This window comes from Phaenicophaeus curvirostris, chromosome 2 (assembly GCF_032191515.1).
Source record: "Phaenicophaeus curvirostris isolate KB17595 chromosome 2, BPBGC_Pcur_1.0, whole genome shotgun sequence".
NCBI classification, from domain to species: Eukaryota; Metazoa; Chordata; class Aves; order Cuculiformes; family Cuculidae; genus Phaenicophaeus; species Phaenicophaeus curvirostris.
The window spans coordinates 52,669,684-52,687,685 of record NC_091393.1 but is presented as its reverse complement, the minus strand read 5'-3'; the positions used below and the strand labels follow the sequence as shown (position 1 = coordinate 52,687,685).

At 40.1% G+C, this 18,002-nt stretch overlaps 1 protein-coding gene across 8 annotated transcripts in view; it reads left to right on the top strand.

The window, feature by feature from the left end:
* The window catches only part of ARID1B (AT-rich interaction domain 1B), a 336,986-nt gene that overhangs the window by 100,495 nt on the left and 218,489 nt on the right, over positions 1-18,002 (top strand). For all 8 annotated transcript variants that reach the window (XM_069852077.1, XM_069852076.1, XM_069852071.1 and 5 more), the window contains exon 4: positions 2,536-2,646. In XM_069852077.1, coding sequence (XP_069708178.1) covers positions 2,536-2,646 — 111 coding nt within the window. The remainder of the gene's footprint in view (positions 1-2,535; positions 2,647-18,002) is intronic.

Below are 18,002 nucleotides of genomic sequence, written 5' to 3'. Positions count from 1 at the left end.
TCCAAGTTTAGAGTGACCCAAGTATCTGAATGGCTTTACTGAGAATACAAGAAGGGAGTATGTGATCTCAGTCCCATTTGCAGTGCACGAGTATCATAGCAAACATGGATGTCTGCAGTATTTATTTCCAAACCTCATTTAGAGATGAGCAAGAAAATTTGAGATTTCCACAGTCGGAAAGGAAAGAACTATGAAAAAGGTGCATTTAAAAAGACAAAAGGTGTCATATCTGGGGTTTTTAAATGTGCTTTTCAGTGTGTGTAAAGACATTTCATAGATAGTCTTCAAATACACAGGTAAAAGCTAATTCCATTCAACATGTGTTATTTCTCGTGAGAATGCCTGCTGTCTTTTCCCACTCACCCTCTAGCCCCACTGGAAATTTCAGTAGGAAGCAAGGTTAAAATCTTGCAAATATGGGAAAAAAACATGCTGGGTATTTTTTTGGAATTGAGGGCTCTTGATTTTTCAAAATATAAAGCATGTTTTGCTTCCCAGCAAAATCCTGTAGTATCTGTTTGGAAAACAGAACAATTGTGCTTCTAAAATGATGTCTCCTAAATTAAATATTCCATTTATCCTTTTTTCACCACTCTTGGTATTTCTGTGTGTGTTGTTGTTATTGTTGTTTTAACAAGTGGTTCTTAGTTGGTGTGGGTTTTTTTAACAATTAGGAAGAAGAGAGTCAAGCACAGAACTAGAAGTTGAAATCTGGGGTTGCTTGGTTTATTACAGATGCCTACATAACCCCTCATGTGCATGTGCCTGAGTGTGTGTGTGCATGCGCATTTTGAAATAAAAAGGAAAGCAGAGGTTTGCTCATTTGTTTGCCTATTGTGAAGCTGTCCTGCACCTTTCTACTCCTTTGTACTGGGGTGAAGGCTGCTGAATGGAGGCCTTGTGCCATTTGTTGATTTTAAACCTCACTGTTAATCCACAGGAACCTGCTGGTGAGCGCAGCAGGAGAGCTGTGTGACAAGTGGAAATCTGGGCGGGGGGGAGCGCGGGGGGTCACAGGGGATAATAATCATTCAGCCATCAGCCTTTGTCACCCTTAAGCCTAATTGTTACCCTCTGCTGGTAACCACATTGAAGTGCTGGCCTTTTAAGTGTTTCTTGATTTTACTTGGCACCGGCTTACAGATAGGATCGTTTATTGCTAGGTTTACATCATATCGGGTTTTCTGTGGTTGGTTTTATTAGCCCTGTTGTATTTTCTGCATCCCTTAAAATAATTCGGGAGAGTCCAAACTGATGGAAGGGGCTGAATGGAAACAGTACGGTTGTTAACAAATTCCCCTCTGTCAAGAGCAGAGCTAAAATAGAGACGGAAAAGTTCCCTGCTCTGCAGACCCGCTGCCTCCCGGTGCCTGTGTGGGGACAATAACTCTGCTGGTAAGGACACTCGGCTGTCAGAACAGCCCTTCCTAAGCAGCAGCAAGGTGACGTTCGGGCTGTGGTGCGGTAGGGCAGAGGACAGCTTCCCTGCCCCTTCATGCCGGGAGCACATGCATGTTTTCAGGTATGTGTCCAGACTGAAAGTGGATAGGTGGATGAAGCACATGGGACTGATAGTAAACTTGGCAGGGGGAGGGGAGAATGAAACCATTCAGAAACACTGGAGAAAAACTTCTAAGGTGCAATATCTTTTCTAGCAGTTGGAAACTGGTTCTCCAACTTGCCCAGCCAGTTACACATGCCGAAGTAGGTATTGCACTTTCTGTTGTTTTCCTTGAAGAATTTAGTGTAAAAGCTGTGATAGTGGCCAATATGAAGCCTGATTCTGAGGCTTTGCAATGGACAAGTATCTGTATGTGTGAAGTAAGCCTGTGTTGTGAGATGTGGGATGGCAGCTGGGAGATTGTTTCGATGCTCCCCCTGCTCCTGTGTGGTGGGTGTTGTGTTGGGCCATTACCTAAGGCTGCTTGGGCTTGCACAGGGAGGAAAATCCCCAGGTTGCTGGTACAGGCTTTGGAGCTGCTTTTGATGAAATGCACTTTCCTTCTAATCCGTCAGACACAATGTGCCTCCAGCAGATGCAGTGAATGCGTTGTGTGCTACAACCTGTTTGAAAGTTGTGCCAGTAGCAGTGATGGTAAATCCAGAGTTGTTACAGGAGTCTGATTACACAGCGTGATTACAGTCTTACTTTCAAGTCAGTCTTCCATCTGGCTCAGTATTTCATCAAAACGCTTGAGAATACATCTCGGAGTAGGTCAATGTTTTGACCACTTTGTGCTTGCTACTCTTTTACAGTAAAAAGAGGTTGTTTGTTTAGCAGGTTTGGTTTTGTGTATTTCTCTGTCTCCCAGTGCTGCTTGTCAGCGTGTCGCTCTAAGCTTGGATGTCTTTACGAACAGCAGAGGTAATAGTAGAACCTGTGTGGGTTTGATATTTCCATCAAGAAAGTTTCACTAGTAAAAACTTCTGATGAAACCATCAGTGCATAGCTGTTGTACTGTCATCCTTTTGTGATGCAGATTTAATTGTAATTACTGAGTCAGGTTAATAATTCTGTTACAACTGTTGTTGCAGGACATGTCTCAGGAAGGCTATGGAACCAGATCTCAACCCCCTATGGCCCCAGGAAAGCCTAACCATGAAGACTTGAATCTAATCCAGCAAGAAAGACCATCGAGCTTACCAGTAAGAAACTAACATTTGTTTCCGTATTTTAAAATGAAAGTACTTTACGTAGGATTTCATTGCATCTAGGATGAGCAGATGAGAAATATTGAAGGAAGAAATATTAAATGAGGTTTTAATCGTCTTTAAAAATATGGTGAGAACAGACATCTTGTATATGAGTGGTCTTAACTTAGATTTGTTCTGGTTCAAAGTAGCACTATTTACGCACATGCAGGTTTTGTACTTGTGGACATGTGTATTTGCATAGAGGAAATGGATTGATTTTTTAATTACGTACTTTCACAAAATCTGGTGAGGAAGAAACTTTTTTTCTGTGGCCTTTTCAGAGGTTTTCAGTAGATTTACAGCTTAGAATACTGCCACAGGTGTTATTTGCTCCTACCTGGAGCATCAGTAGTGAGTTCGTTGTGTTAATTCTGTGACTGTCTTTTACCATGTAAGTGTAGAAATGGGAATGACAGTGATACTTGGGCTAGGCTGATTTTTCAGTTAGGAGATTACTCTGGACTAACATTTCTTAGATTTTCTGAGCTGTGTGCATTTTGCTGTTGGGGAAACAGCACAAATTAATATACTTTGCAAAGACACTGTAGCTGCTTGCGTTTTTGAAGGTCTTATTTCACTGTAATGGACAAAGTACTCCTTGGCCTTGTCTCTGTGCCCTTCATGGTTTGGGGATTTCCTTGTTCGTTGGTGGTAAGACAGCATGAATTTAAACCAGCTTGAGTGTATTTGGCTTAAATGATGAAAACTGTTTATAAACTATGTGACCTCTTGCTTGGAATAATGTATCATAAACATATGGAATATTTCCTGCAGTTCACTGCATCTGTAGTCATTTCCAGTTAGCAGGGGGATCTCTCCGAAGAGTTTACCTTATCAAGACACCAAACGTATTTGTGAAATCTGGTAGTACGTTGTATATTTTACCTCTGGCACACGGCACTATTGTCAACCACTAAAAATAGGGCAATAAACATCTTCATAGCATTTTAAAGTTATGTCCTTGGCATCTAGGAGAGTATGTGTGCCACAAATTCTTCACATGACATTTCAGATATGCATGTCTCAGAAGAAGCTATGGAAAATGGTGTGATAAGAGATATCCATTTGGTTTGAACTAATATTAGTTTGACAGTTTTTTCAAGAAGTATTTTTTTAAAAAGACTAATTTCTCTGCAGGTCTTAAAGGTGAATGCTGGCAATTACCTTAGAAACAGTAGCTACTGTGGACATTGAACTGTTTTGGCAACAACAACCTACTTTAAAAAGCAACAGTATTAAAAAGTACTTATTACCTTCCATTTTCTTCCATGTGTTTATTAGGGTAGAGAGTAGTGAAGTTATTTATCAACTAATCTTCTACTAATTCGTCTGTGGTTTCTCTTAAACAGTTGTCCTACTTTTAATCCATGCTGTGTCCTACCTCCATCATCATGATATCTAAGCGGGGTATTGGGTATTATCTGTGTCCCTGAGTGTTTGGTATATTTAGTAGCTCATTATTATTCCAGGAATGAGTAAGTGGTAGTATTAACAGTGAATGTTAACCATTTTGGCCACATAGTTTAAACTCTTAAGTTGGTCCCAAATGCTGTTACTGAGACATTTGATTACTGAAAACCAGAGAGCAAGCCCCTGCTGTTTGGATATGGAGGGGAATGGGAGGTATTAAATTTTTGTGGTTTTGTTTTGGTTTGAGGTTTTAGTTTAGGGGTTTTTTTTGTTTTCTTTTTCAAATCTAAAACCAACTGCAACCCTTTGTATGTGGCAACAATGCTTTTTTTGGTAACACAAGCAAATTTCCCATCATTTTACTTCAAAGAAAAATGTCTTAGAAATTAAGCACAATCCATATATTCAAACAACAGTGAACATGATAAATGCTTTAATGTAACTCTGTTTGGGGTATGGATGCCATGCCCATATAAACATGTTTTTTGGGGTTTTTTTCCTCCTGGAGCGGCAGCGTTCTGTATTTGGTTTTGGACTTCCTATGAAAACCTGTTATCGCTATCCCTTGCATAGTATTCCTAGTTAAAGTGTCATTTTGGGATGCTAGATATGGATTCTTCAGCTTGTTCTCAAGATAATGCTGTTCTTGAGGGTAGTCAGTAAGTCATCTTTGTATAGCGAAGCTTGAAATGATAGCAGTGGTTTTATGCTTTTAATACAATTTGCTTATGTTATTTTCATGGTATTCTGGTATTTATACAATTTGCCTGTTACTTTTTTATTTTTTAAGGGCCTCGTGTAGAATCACAACGGCTACGTAGCAGGCTTGTACAAGCGTCTAAAAACAACAAAAGAGGTGTAATACTAAATGGTGAATGGTGTTCTCTGATGTGGCTTTGAAAAAAGAGTTTGCCTTTGATGGGTTTGAAGAGGAGCTGGCCACTTTCTGCAGCACTGAATGCTGGCTTATGTCATCCTTTGGGGGAGTTTTTTCAGCAGGTTTGTGTCACAGTGAGCACAGCTAAACAGCTCAATAGTTGTTCCGTTTCCTTCACACATTGTATATAAAAGTCCTGGCATGAATGTTCCCATAAAGTTCAAAGCAGACAAATTTGTAATGTGGGTTGGTAACAAATGGCTACAAACAAAATATGGCTTTATTAGCTACTTCTAATGGCCTGTCAGATTCTATACAATGCTTGCTTTCCTTTCTAACTGCCCTGATATCTGGAGGGTTTGACCTGTGGGTCTCTGACCATGTGGAGTCACTGAGAGTCCAAATGAGAAGTTGCACAGAATAGTGCTCCGAGCACTTTTGTTGGGGTCACAATTAGAAGGAAATCTCAGTCTTTTGAGAAAACATGGGAGTTAGGTACTCTGTGAAGGAAAGGAAGTCATAAACAGAAACTGTTCCCTATTAGAGTAGCGGAATAAAGGAAGAGAGGACTGAATGAAATTGTCTGGAGAACAGCTACTACAGAATATATTTATCGAGACTTAAGGGATAATAGCAAAATACACATTTCTGCTATTGTGAGAAAGCTAGAGCAGACTTAGAGGAAAAAGCTTCCAAATGATATATCTGCAAATTTGTTGTTGCAGTAAAGGAGCTTGTGTCAGCAGTAGGCTGTGTGTGTCTGTGAAGACTAATCCTTTATTTTGTCTTTAATGAGTAATTTTGTAAATGTTCCCATTGGATTGTGTTGATAGACTGAAGAGCAGAAAACATAAGTGACTTTTTTCTTTTTTATTGGCATGAGTTTGAAAGTAATTTCAGATAGGCTCTGGTGGTTTTGCTGTTACTTTGGTTTGTTTTAGTAAGGTCCTTTTTCGCCTAGGGTCAAGTATGTGTTTGAGGTGTGAGGTCGAATGGCCTACCTAACATTGGTTTGCTTTCGAAACATGCGTTTCTGCTAATTTGTTCTTGTTGCAACCTATAGGTGAAGTCCTGCAGCTATTTGAGCCATTGTAAGCCAGGGCTGGTGCAGTACTGCTGTGGTCCGTCTCACACAGCGTGCCAGGTGATAGGAAATCAGAATGTGTGATAGAACAGGGGACAGCAGCAGCTTTGAATTTAGTCACATCCTAGAAGACTCTGTGATCTTGCTGGAAGGGCTTAAAATGCTTCATCCTGTCAGCTGAGACACGGTGGCACAGCACTGTTCGTAGTCAGGCCCTACAACAGTCACAGAGCCCCAAACAGACAGAAGACATACAGTTCATTTGTTTTTGTGAGGTAAGTTTTCTGCCAGTTTACACCCTGAGACAGTGGGTGCAAGCCCTGAAGTGTGAGCATGCACGGTTGGAAGCCATGGGGAAGGTGGCTTGTGGAGGTCATGCAGTGTTGAAGGTGGAAAGTTGTATCTGGAACTGAGGGAATTGATGCTTTACTAGGCCGCTCGGAATTCTAACTCAATGGATTAACTCCATTACATCACTTATTCAGTGGGTCTTTTCATGGAGTAATTTCTACGCAAAACAAAACAGTGGCAAACAATGGTGTAGAATGCTGCTTCTTTCTTGTGCAGTGCTGTGACCTGAAAAGTTTGATTGTGGTTGTACACCATGTATAGCTGTGTGCGCTTCAGCGTCGGGTAGGTCTTAAATAATATGTACTGTTGTTTGGACAGATAAACTTTTTAAGATGGTAGTTGCTTTGTTTCATTATGCTTGGTACTGTGGAAAACAGTACATCAGCAATCCCTTCCTGATTTTATTAACTGCTTCACAGTTCTGTTTTGTCTCATTTTAACGAGCCTCTAAAGAGTGTTTTGAGTGCTGGTCAGTCATTTCTCTGGTCGGCACACCTTTTTCCTTGTAGAAGGAGGGGGTACTAAATTAGATTTTAGAGGATCTCTGTTGAGAACTAGTAGTGAACTAAATGCAAGAATAGATATACTTGGCTCATGAACAACATAATTTCTGATGCATCTTGATAGGGGCAGGCTGTGAGGAAAATATATGGGATGGTTTGAGAATCCACATTCCTTGTCTCACCTCTAGACTATGAAGTAGCTTGGAAAATCATCTCAAGCAAAAGTGCTCCCTGAACAAATGCCTTTAAAGGCTGATGTCTTAATAGACCAGTAAAACAGTTCCAGCATTACTTGAGAAACTGTGGTTGAGAGTTAGCCACACGTTCCTCTTCTTTTCTCAGAGGTTAAACTGATGATGGATGAGGGACTCTGGTGACATTTATACAGAGCTTAGTCCAGTAAGTGGTAATCATGATCAGAGCTGGGGGCACTACGTAAATATTAATTACCACTGTACCACTTCTGGTAAGGACAAAGCAGTACAAAGAAGAGAGAGTGCAGGAACCTTCTTTTTTTCTTGTAATCCTTGTTGGAGTTTTTGCAGGTAAGGAAACTAGAAAGCTTGACCTAAATTTAACTGATATTTTAAAAATGCAGAATATTGTTTCTGATTTGAGAAAGGAGAAAAAAAATGGAGGAGGGAAAAAATTATGTGGAAATGGGTTCTTGGGAAATGGATTCTTGGTCATTCTTCAGAGGCAAATGCAGTTGCCAGCTAATAGATGCATGTGTAGTAAATGATAGTAGTTCTGCCCTGTAGTTATTCACTTCTATTCATGTCTCCATCTGAAAATAACTGTTTGGAAGTATGTTAAAACCATGAACAAGAAGGAAGTGTGAGCATATAGTATCTGTGAATTAAATTTTCCTTTGTTTTTACATTTGGGTAAGATTGGTGTGCTGCTTTCCAACTTTCTTTTCTTTTTTTCTGCAATGTTGTAAAATTACTGAATGATCTTGTTTTCCTTTGTTTGGGTCAAGAAATTTTAGCTGAAAATTGTTACTCTGTGAAAGAAGATTATTGACTCAACAAGCCTTCAATTTTCAGTGAATAACACTCCCACCCTCTAGCTTCAGGAACATGTGGTGCATGCATTCTATTTTAAAGTACAGACTGTAATTTAAAACTGAGGCAGTTTGATGCCCCACTGAACTTTGTTTAAGCCTGAGATAAAAAGAAAAAAGCTTCAAGTTGCAAAGAAGTGACTAAGCTTTCTCAAAGGCTTTTCCTAGCCATTATGTGTAGAGTTGGAAAAAGTTGCTATTTTTTCCAGGTTGTTATAATTCTAGATCAAGTGCAGTCGCTAGCTATATTTTTTTTTATTCTTCTTCTCACCATTCCATGTAATAAACCTGTGGCTGGAACAAGTTTCGCACAATGCGTATGTGTAGACATACCAAATGCATGTATTGCAGTGTGTTTCTGAGGATAAAACATGCTCTATTTTTGGTTCTGGTGTACATGTAGATTCTGTACATGGCCTCCTCTTTGTGTCCCAGTGCCTGTTAGAATAGTGGGTCAAATCCAGTGCGAGCCACTGCAGCACCACCGAAATCGATGACGTTTTCCGGGGGATAAGCTTAAACTTTCTGTGTGTCATTGAAAATCTTAGCCCAGACAGTGTTTATGCATGTTCTACGTTTGACTTCGTGGAGACAGGATTTAGTGTAGTTGATCAAACCAATTGCTTGTCCAAGAGTGAACGTGTACATTCAGTTTAAGTCATGTTTTGGTTGAAAAGTACAATTAAAGTAGTGTAGAACAGCTCTGGGCATATGTCATCCATCTAGGATTAAATTGAAACATTGAAGCCAATACTGTTGATTCTTGAATTAAGTATTCTTGCTACTAAAATGAAAAATTGTAAAGTGTGGAGGAGGTCCTGTTATTTATTTGTGGGTTTTGCTTTACAGGATTGCTTGATTTTGCTTGTTAGAAGGATCATATTTATTTAAAAAACAGCGTTAGATTGTTATTGAAGTATAAAACCTAATTTCACTAAGTACTGTAAAAAAGATACTTGGCTCTTCCATCACCTTTTCCATTTTCCTTTACAGTGTTTACAATATTCTTGTAATAACAAAATTTCTAATTTAGGATCTAAGAAAATGTAGACATCTAAAAGACATCTACATAAACCTATGTGGGAAGCATGCTAAGGGATTAGAGATCCCAGTAGTGGTTAAAGTTGCAAAAACTTGTGTTTAAATAGGCCAGTGTTGTCCTAAGTGGAATATTAAAGTATTAGTAGCTTTTTTCCTGCAATGTTACTTGAATCCATAAGGAATTGCATCAATGTACTTTATCCTTCCAAATACCACGACAGTACTGGTGTCGAATCAAGAATGAAAGAAACTAGATTGAATTTGGATGTTTGAAGCATTTTACACCCCCTCTCTGAGTTGTTCCCTCCCCTAGAGGCTGCTGCTCCCGTAGCTGAGGCGGCTGAACTGCGCTTGTGGCAGTTGCACAGCCAAAGCTTGCAGCTCGAAATGAGAAGCAAGCTGAAAGCCACCAAGGTTACTTTAATATGCAAGGCTGTAAACTATAGTAGCGGGTGCCTCTGCATACGTAGCTCCAGTGTGCCTGCTGCAGGGACAGTAACTTCACTAGCTGTCCTTTAAATGTGCCTGAATTTCCAAGTCCTAAATTTCCTTTAGGTTTTGCATTTGAGAATCTAACTCTAAAATAGTAGGGGTTTTTGATTTGGAGAATATTTTTAATTTTTGAACATTTTACACAATATGTGTGTGGAAAAACATGCCTGTCTTGGCTGCTTGGTTATTTGTAAATTCCGAGTTGATAGCATACTATAAATTCCAAAGCTTAATATATTCACTGGTGCGTGTCTTTGTTCATGCCTGTGTGAACATTGGGATTACGACGCAGAAAGTAAGACAAAAGAGTATTACTCACTTGAATACCATTTCAGGAAGTACCTGAGACACTGCAAATGTTTTCTTTTTCCTTTATTTTTACCACAAGTATTCCTCTAAGATAGGAATATTTTTTTTCCAGAATGACTCCTTTGCTTGTGCTCACCAACCATTGTGAAGTGTGACCTCAGCTTCATAACCTTGACTAAACACAGTAGCTCATTTTGGTCAGCAACATTTGAAGCCTAGCAGTAGATGCCTTTTCTTTTTCTTCTCCCATCCATTCCTGTTTGCTGGGAATTTGTTGGCTCCTGGTGCTATTGTTGCCACTTTCATGTTAAAAAAAAAAAAAATAGTTACTAGCCTTTCATGTGGAGCTGACTTCTGAGAGGTCCTGGTCAGCTTGCTGCCTCTGTGCAAGCAGATGTCTGTGCAGTCACGGTCAATACTGTTAAGATGAGGCCAGTTTTCACAGTGCTTTGTCTGAGTGTTTATGCTGTGTCCATAATTGCTGGGGGTTTTAGGTACCATCATAGTGCAAATGGGAAGTGTTTGTAATGTATTTGTTCTGTAGTACTACATTGGAATCCTAGGAAAGTCAGTCCTGTAGCATGTGAGACTATTCATGTTTTGCTTTATTTTTCTGAAGCTTGAAACAGGTTTTTAAATTTCTCTGAAATGTGTTTTCTTGAAACCTGAGGTCATGCCGTTCTTAAGCCTCTGAAATCTTCCTTCCTTTTCTCCAGCCATACTTCTTAGATGCACTGTGCTCTATCGTGCTGTATGTGAGAAGTACCTCTGAAGTATTTTACATGTAAATAGGCTTCCATTATCCATTTACCTTTAAAAATATATATATACACACATACACGGTCTCGTTAAATGAGGGGAGGTTTCTGCGTTTGTCTTTGGAAGGCACTACGCTTAAACTCGCTGCATCAGTTTCCCTTAACGTCATGTAGATTATTCTGTGCCATTTCCCACACAATTCTAAACACAGTTCTGCTCCCACAGGGCTCTATAAAGAGGGTCCTGTTTGAATTAGCACTATAATTTTGGGATGTGAAGCAGCGTAGTGTGCTGAAATCACAATAGAAAAGCTGGTAAGATCAGCAAAAGGCTACTTTCAGTTCCCAGTGTTTAGGCTTTTGATCCTTTTTCCTTACATGCAGACAATTGCACATGACCCTTTTAATCACTTCAACCCGTGAAATGAGACTTATTGTGTTAAATCAGAATTAGGACCTGAATTTTGAAGAACGTTTGAATAATTGCATTAGTATAGGAAAATATGCTATTCTGGGTCATTTATTTCACATCATATTTAAGTGGCATGGATTTATAATTGAATGTATGGTGTTGGGTTTGGGGATGCCCCCCCCCTCCCCTTTAAAAGGGGAAATTAGTTTAATAGTTTATCTTCCATCATCATACTGAAGTTATCATTTGGGGAAGTAATATAGAGATAAGTATACATAACAGTTCGTATTTATATATTTGCGTGTAGTAATACATTATTCATTAGTAAGCTTTAGTAAGGTTTGCTGAATACATAGTAGTGGATCTAGTTAAAAGAACAAAGCTTGTTTCATGCCATAGCATAAGGTACACATTTATAGTATCACAGATGATTAATTTTGCCAATGCATTTTGCACAGATGACAATGAAAGGAATCTAAGCATTATTATTTTTGTTTCTTAAACTGCAAACTTTACAATGGCCAGTGCTTGTTTTTGAAAAGTGTGGAAATTGATAAGCTGAGAATGATCTGAGTCTTTTAAACCTAATTGTTAAAATCAGAATACCTTAGCAAGATTATGTAAGTAGATAGAGCGGTGTATGTATTAGGTACAGACGTGTCCTAGTGAATGGAATATAACTTAATTGAAACTGTTATCTTTTGATTTTAGACTTCCATAGTGAACTGAAAACCTTACTAGTTTTTTGTATGATACTGCAGTGGAGTTAGAAGGAAAAACTCCAGATCATCTCTTTCCCTTATTTAATTTACAGACCATGTCAAGATTTTAATAATAGGGCTTAATGAAAGCTTCATAAAAACCTAATCTTTTCCATCCTGTTTGTTGTATCATTAGATGCCTACATGAAAGTAGGAAAAAAAGTCAAGTTGTTTAGTGCAATTTTCTTCAGGATTTATTGAAGCATGGCTGTAAAATTTTAGAATCTGTGTTTGGGTTTTGTTTTTTTTAGTAAGTAACATCTCATAGTTGTGGCTTGATTTGGATTCTCTCATAGTCCATTTTCTCTCCATTTTAATTCCTTTCCTTTGTTTTGCTTGTGCCTTTAAAGAAGACTTAGGAAGATCATATGTACACACCACTGGTGCTCTTAAATGACTGCTGATTCCTCTCGCATGGCTCGTTAGACATTTTGCCCCGTTGGAAATCACAGTAACAGCCTTTTTGTTCGTATTCTGAGGTAAAACGAAGTACAGGAATTTTTTTGGCTCTGGAAGTCTTTGGCTGCTTCTGGCCAGAGGGTTATTCAGATGCTTAGACCACTTAGATGCTTAGACCATTCAGATGCTCAGCATGAGAGGGGCTATTCCGGCTACCTACAGAGCTGTCTTTCTCTTCTGCATAGGAACAGAGGTCAGATCAGACCCTATGAAATGCTGAGAAACACACCCATACACATACCTCACGTACACTTGCAAACATTTTAGCTCTTTGGTTTTTGCCGGTTTGAACCAGTGATTTCTAGTGCCTGCTTTTACTGCCTATATTCCCAGTAACGCAAGTCAGGTCAAAGTTAATCCTGTCAATCCTTTACCTTATTTTTGCCAAGAAAACAAACTTTTCCCTCCTGTATGTCGATCACTTGACCTCCCTTTCCATGGAGATGTGATCAGAAGGCTGTAGTCAGCTAGCCACGCAGACCAAGAACTGTCTTTTGTCACATAGCGTGCAATGAAACTACAGATTAAAGGACCTATAGACTGATGTCTTTTTTTCCCCACCACCCACATCCATGAAAAATGTAACTTGGAAACAAAACATGTGATCAGTTCTGCAAAGGGTTTTAAAAAAAATGTTTATTTAAAAGAGAAACCAAACAACAAAAAGCTCAACCTCGTTCTTTAGTTTTTAGCTTCTAAAATTATTACTTTTCCAGCAATCTAAGACATTCTGTATACCCTTCTGTGTATACTTGAATTTCTCACAGACTCATGCTTCTTGTATGCTTTGTTTAGGTGACATGGACTCAGTTTTGCCAAAAACTGAATTTTCTAGCCCACAGAACTCGTACACTGATGACGAAACAAATGTAGGTTGGGTAGCTAATACTCCCTCAAGCTCAGTATAGGGTTGTTGGTTCAGGGTCATGCACAGGATCCAGACATCCTTGTGAACAGGATGTACCTCCCGGTCTTACTGGGGCGAGTGACAAAACCTGACAGCAAGTGCTGGATCACACTGAATGAATCTTGATTTGGGAGAACGTGGTTCAGGAACACAGTGTGATGATGTGTGCTTGCTGCTCACCTGACAATGCCCATGGCCCAACCAGCTGACAGGTAGACTTAGGCTGAAGAGCGTGCATGGGTGATTTGTTCATGTTTGGTGGCTAACTAGTGTCTCTTGTAGTGCTGTATCTGGGGTTTACGTCTCTGAACACTTCTGGTCTCTGTCAGGTGGGGAGGTGCCTTTATGATGAGGAAACAAAAGCTCGTGGTACTTAATGGCCTGGCCGGAGGCAAGCAAAGTATCTCTGTTTCTGCAGAACAGGGTTAGTTTTCCTTCAGACTAAATAATGACTGAGTTATGGATGTAATGCCATTTAGATTATGTGTTGGGTTGTTCAAGCATCTGTCGTTTTCTACTGCTCCTCTGTGTCCTCTCTAAGGGGTTCACAGGGTAACCCAGCCGTAGGGGGGATATTATTTTTATCTTGGTTTTGTCACATGGCTGTGACACTGTGGGGAACATGTCACCTGGAGAACAATTGCACTCCCTCCCGAAGACTTGGTGAAGCGGATTAAAAATCCAAAATGCATCCGTACTTGAATTCGTGGCTTCCTGGGCAGCACAGGTTGGTTTCAAAGTGGTTATTTCTGTCACACTTAACAAGAGCGCAGTGACGAGACAGTGGTGTGTGAGCTAAGCGTGTAGTCTGTGTTTCCTTCACCACTTCCAGGCTTTATTGGTGATACCCGCACAGTGGCAACACTCGAAACCGAGCTTCCCCCTTTCCTGCAAGTGTTTTCTCCACTGAACCCATCTCGCAAGCATCCCTGCTTTTTTCACGAAGGGCTTTCGTTGCTGAGGCCGCCCGGGCAGGGAGCTCCCACCGCTCCCTCTGGCTGCTGGAAGTCTGAAATTACATCTTTGTCTTTGAAGTCGGGCGCACTGTTAGCGTCGCCATGGTGACGGGGCGGTGATGCCCGAGCTCCGGAGCGGGGACACAACTGTCCCCTCCCCGCAACAAAATGTTTGAAAACTGCACCTCTGCGTGGCCTTACTGGATTCATAGTCAGGGTTTATTTCACTTTAACTGCGAGAATAAAAGCATTATTCCATTAAATGGGTGGCTTTCCCCCCTATCCTCTGGTTTATGCATTATTAACACGAGCTTTCCTGTTTTGCTTGTAACATTTTATAGGCTCTTTCAAACATGCAGTCGGATTTGCTCGGTTGCTCTTTTATTTTTCAGGGCTTAACCCTTTCTCTCCTTGATTGTGCCTTCAAATACTTGGAGGGAAGCCTTGAGCCGTTCTGGCTGCTCCCAAGAGAGGTGATTCCGCCCCTGTATTCCTCTCTTGTGAGACCTCATCTGGAGTATTCTGTCCAGTTCTGGAATCATCAAAATAAAAAGGATGTGGAGCTGTTGGAACAGGTCCAGAGGAGGGCTATAAGGATGATCTGAGGGCTGGAGCACCTTCCATATGAGGACAGGCTGAGAGAGTTTGGGTTGTTGAGCCTGGAGAAAAGAAGGCTCTGAGGAAACTTCATAGTGACCTTTCAGTACCTGAAGGGACTGCAAGAAATCTGGGGAGGGACTGTTTACAAAGGCTTGTAGTGATAAGACTAGGGGCAATGGGTATAAACTGCAGAGGGGCAGATTTAGACTAGACATAAGGAAGAATTTCTTCACTATGAGGGTGGTAAGGCACTGGATTCCCCATCCCTGGAGATGTCCAAAGCCAGGTTGGACGGTGCCTTGGGCAGCCTGATCTGATGGGAGTTGTCCCTGCCCATAGCAGGGGGATGGAACTGGATGATCTTTAAGTTCCCTTCCAACCCAAAATATTGTATGATTCTATTTAACGTGTTTTAAAAAGGCTTTTTTCCATTTTTTTTTTAACGGTTTTGAAGAATTCTGCTTTTTTTTTAAGCATTCTACAGAGCAGTGCAGATGAGTCTGTTCTTGTCATTTAATTGAAGTAGGTGCTGAAGTCAGCACACAAGAGCCTTGGTAGGTTGTGAAGGGTTTGAGTAGAGGAGGTATTTTGGTCTTGCATTTTAATTTGTGTGCCCATCTTCTTTTTTGCCCGTAGTCTTGTTACCCCACTGTCTGCTCATGTAGCAGGTTTTTGGCAGCCTTCAACAAAGAGGCACCTTGTGGCTGCGGGACCGGGAGCCAAAAGATCTAGAACAGTCGCAGGGGCACGGTATTTACCCCCACTGTCTTTCGCTTTAACAGAAAGCCGGTGAAATAGGTCTAGACAAGTAGAAGTACTGTTAAAAACAGAAGCTGCAGGCTTTGTTTCACTTTTCCAGTGCCCTGATATATAGCTTTCATTTTGGTCTCTAGAAGGAGGCATATATCCAAGTTTAGTCAGGTGCTGTGGATACAGGGATTCAGTTGTCCCTGCCAACACAAGTGGTCTCTCTATTTAAAAACTTGGAGGCTAACAAGCAGACCTGGAATTCATAATCGCTCTTCCCTCCCCCCTCTTTTTTTAAACTATGAATCTGTTGTTATGGGGTGCTTACTGGCACCTCACTTTGTCTGTGTCTATCACAGATCCTGGTCTCCAAAACGCTTCCAAGGACATCTTGGGACAAGGGAAAGGTTCCTCAATTTTTGTCAGTTTTTTAGTGATGTTGTGTAATAATGTTGATGTCAGTAGTACCTCTTGTGGGATGGGCTTTCAGCTTCTGGGTGATGGACTGACATGTTGAGATTTATTTCACCTATCTAGCTGACCTGTAGACTCTGCACAGGTCTCTGAGCCCCTATTCTCCCCTGACACGTCTGTCTTCAGCGCTCCATATCTCAAAGCTCTGTATTTGGTGTGACTTCTGCAGACACCTTTGGTAAATAACACTGCTTTTAAAACTTGAGTGAAATATGTTTCCTACCTCACGGAGGCCCTGAAGTAGATGGAAGATGGCTAATCAACCCAGGTCCCTGACTACCTGAGACTGGCATGAGGCACATCTCTGCTCTTGGCCAACAGCAGCTGCAGGCCTGACCTGGAGCTAGTGTGTTTTAGCGTTGGTGAATGTGGCACAAAACATAAAGTTTTTTAAACTTATATATATATTATTTTTTAAAAATTTTGTTTAAATATTAACACACACGTACCCCAGGTTCTGCCAAATTTGCTTGAAGTGTGGATACAACACTGTACAACTGCATATGTTAAATAGGCTAGACCAGAGGTTTACTCTCATCTCCTGCTTTTGTGAGTATGAATTTCATCCACTAAGCTGCATTCCTCTTAAATCTGCAAATTCTGGGAAAATTGGACAAAACAGTTTACATTCTATTAATAAGAAATTACTAATTGCTAAGAAAACAGGCGTATCTTTATCTGCACAGGGCTTTTCAAAGTTGCTGTTTAATCTTTTTTCTTTTTTAATCACTAAATAAACATGTTTCAGCAGTCGCTGCATGTGAAACCAAAACCTGGACATGGACAAAAAGCAAACACACTACACTAATTTTCATTAGCATATCCTATCTCCTAGAACATTTATTTTTTCATCTCCCTGTAAATTGATTTTTCATGTGCTTGTGACTGATATTTGAACTGTATATTTGTAGTAACTGACTTATGTAAAAGCCAGGTCCTGGATCTCCCAACATGAATATATTATGGAGGAGACCTAGTGGGTCTATAGTTAAGGTTGCATGGAGTTTTCACTTAAAACGTTGTTTAAATCCCTTAATTAAACATTAAAACTCACACGAATTCTCAAACATGGACTGTTTCAATAAAGAGGATAAACTTTAATTATTTAGGTACTCAATGTTCTTCTTAGTGCTGTATTTGCAGAATTCAGTGCACTTAAAATTATTCCTTCCTCAGGTTTTCCCAGAGTTCCTAGTAGTTTCTCTTTCTTTGTTCTTTTTTAAATCTTTTGGCTAAGCCTTCCATTGCTGTAAGTTGTCATACCTCTGTTGACTTCGTACACTGTGGCAATTTACATAATTTAAGTAAAACCACTTCAGCTTTAATTATAATAATACGTGATACAGAAGAACATATAGAAGTTATAAGATGAGAAAGCTCTGCTTATTTTGTCACGGCAGTCGAAACGGTATATTGATTATTTGTAGTTGATACCAATCTCTGACACCAGTGATTTGGAATGAGAAGAAAAGACTAGAGAGGCTGTTTAAGGGAAAATACCACATAGAAGAAAAATCCAGACTCTCACTTAAACACCAGTAGCATCTCTTGTGTACTAATGATTATTTCCTAATCGGTCAATGAACAACAACTACAGTAAATCCCAAATGGGTGTAAACTTCCTTCTGCTTTTCCCTATCACCTCATTGGTTGAAGACTCAGTTCAGACTTCTTGAAAATTGAGTCTTTTTGTGGATTTCAGTGAGCTTTGGATTAGGCCAATTGATTCTTATATTCATTCTACCCAGTTGTCACCCTGTTCCTCTGTATTAATGTCTGGTGTGAGCCTTGTTCTTTGGACAAGGTCTGTAAACCTGTTCTGTAGAGCTGTGTGTGTTGGACCTGTAGCGACTTGCAAATATAACTCTCCTTGGTAACATTTGCAGCCTTCTGCTGACCTATAATCGCATTCTTCAGCACAGGTGGAAGCCTTGCTGAAAACAATACATTTGTAAACCATACATAAAATTCCTTTAAAAACCAGTATTATGCTTATAAGTAGCATCTGTATTCAGACTCCTTAGTCTCCAGCTATTTCTCTAACTATTTGGAAACAGACAAAATGGAGGAGGAAACCCCTATTCGTCATTAGCTTATGGTC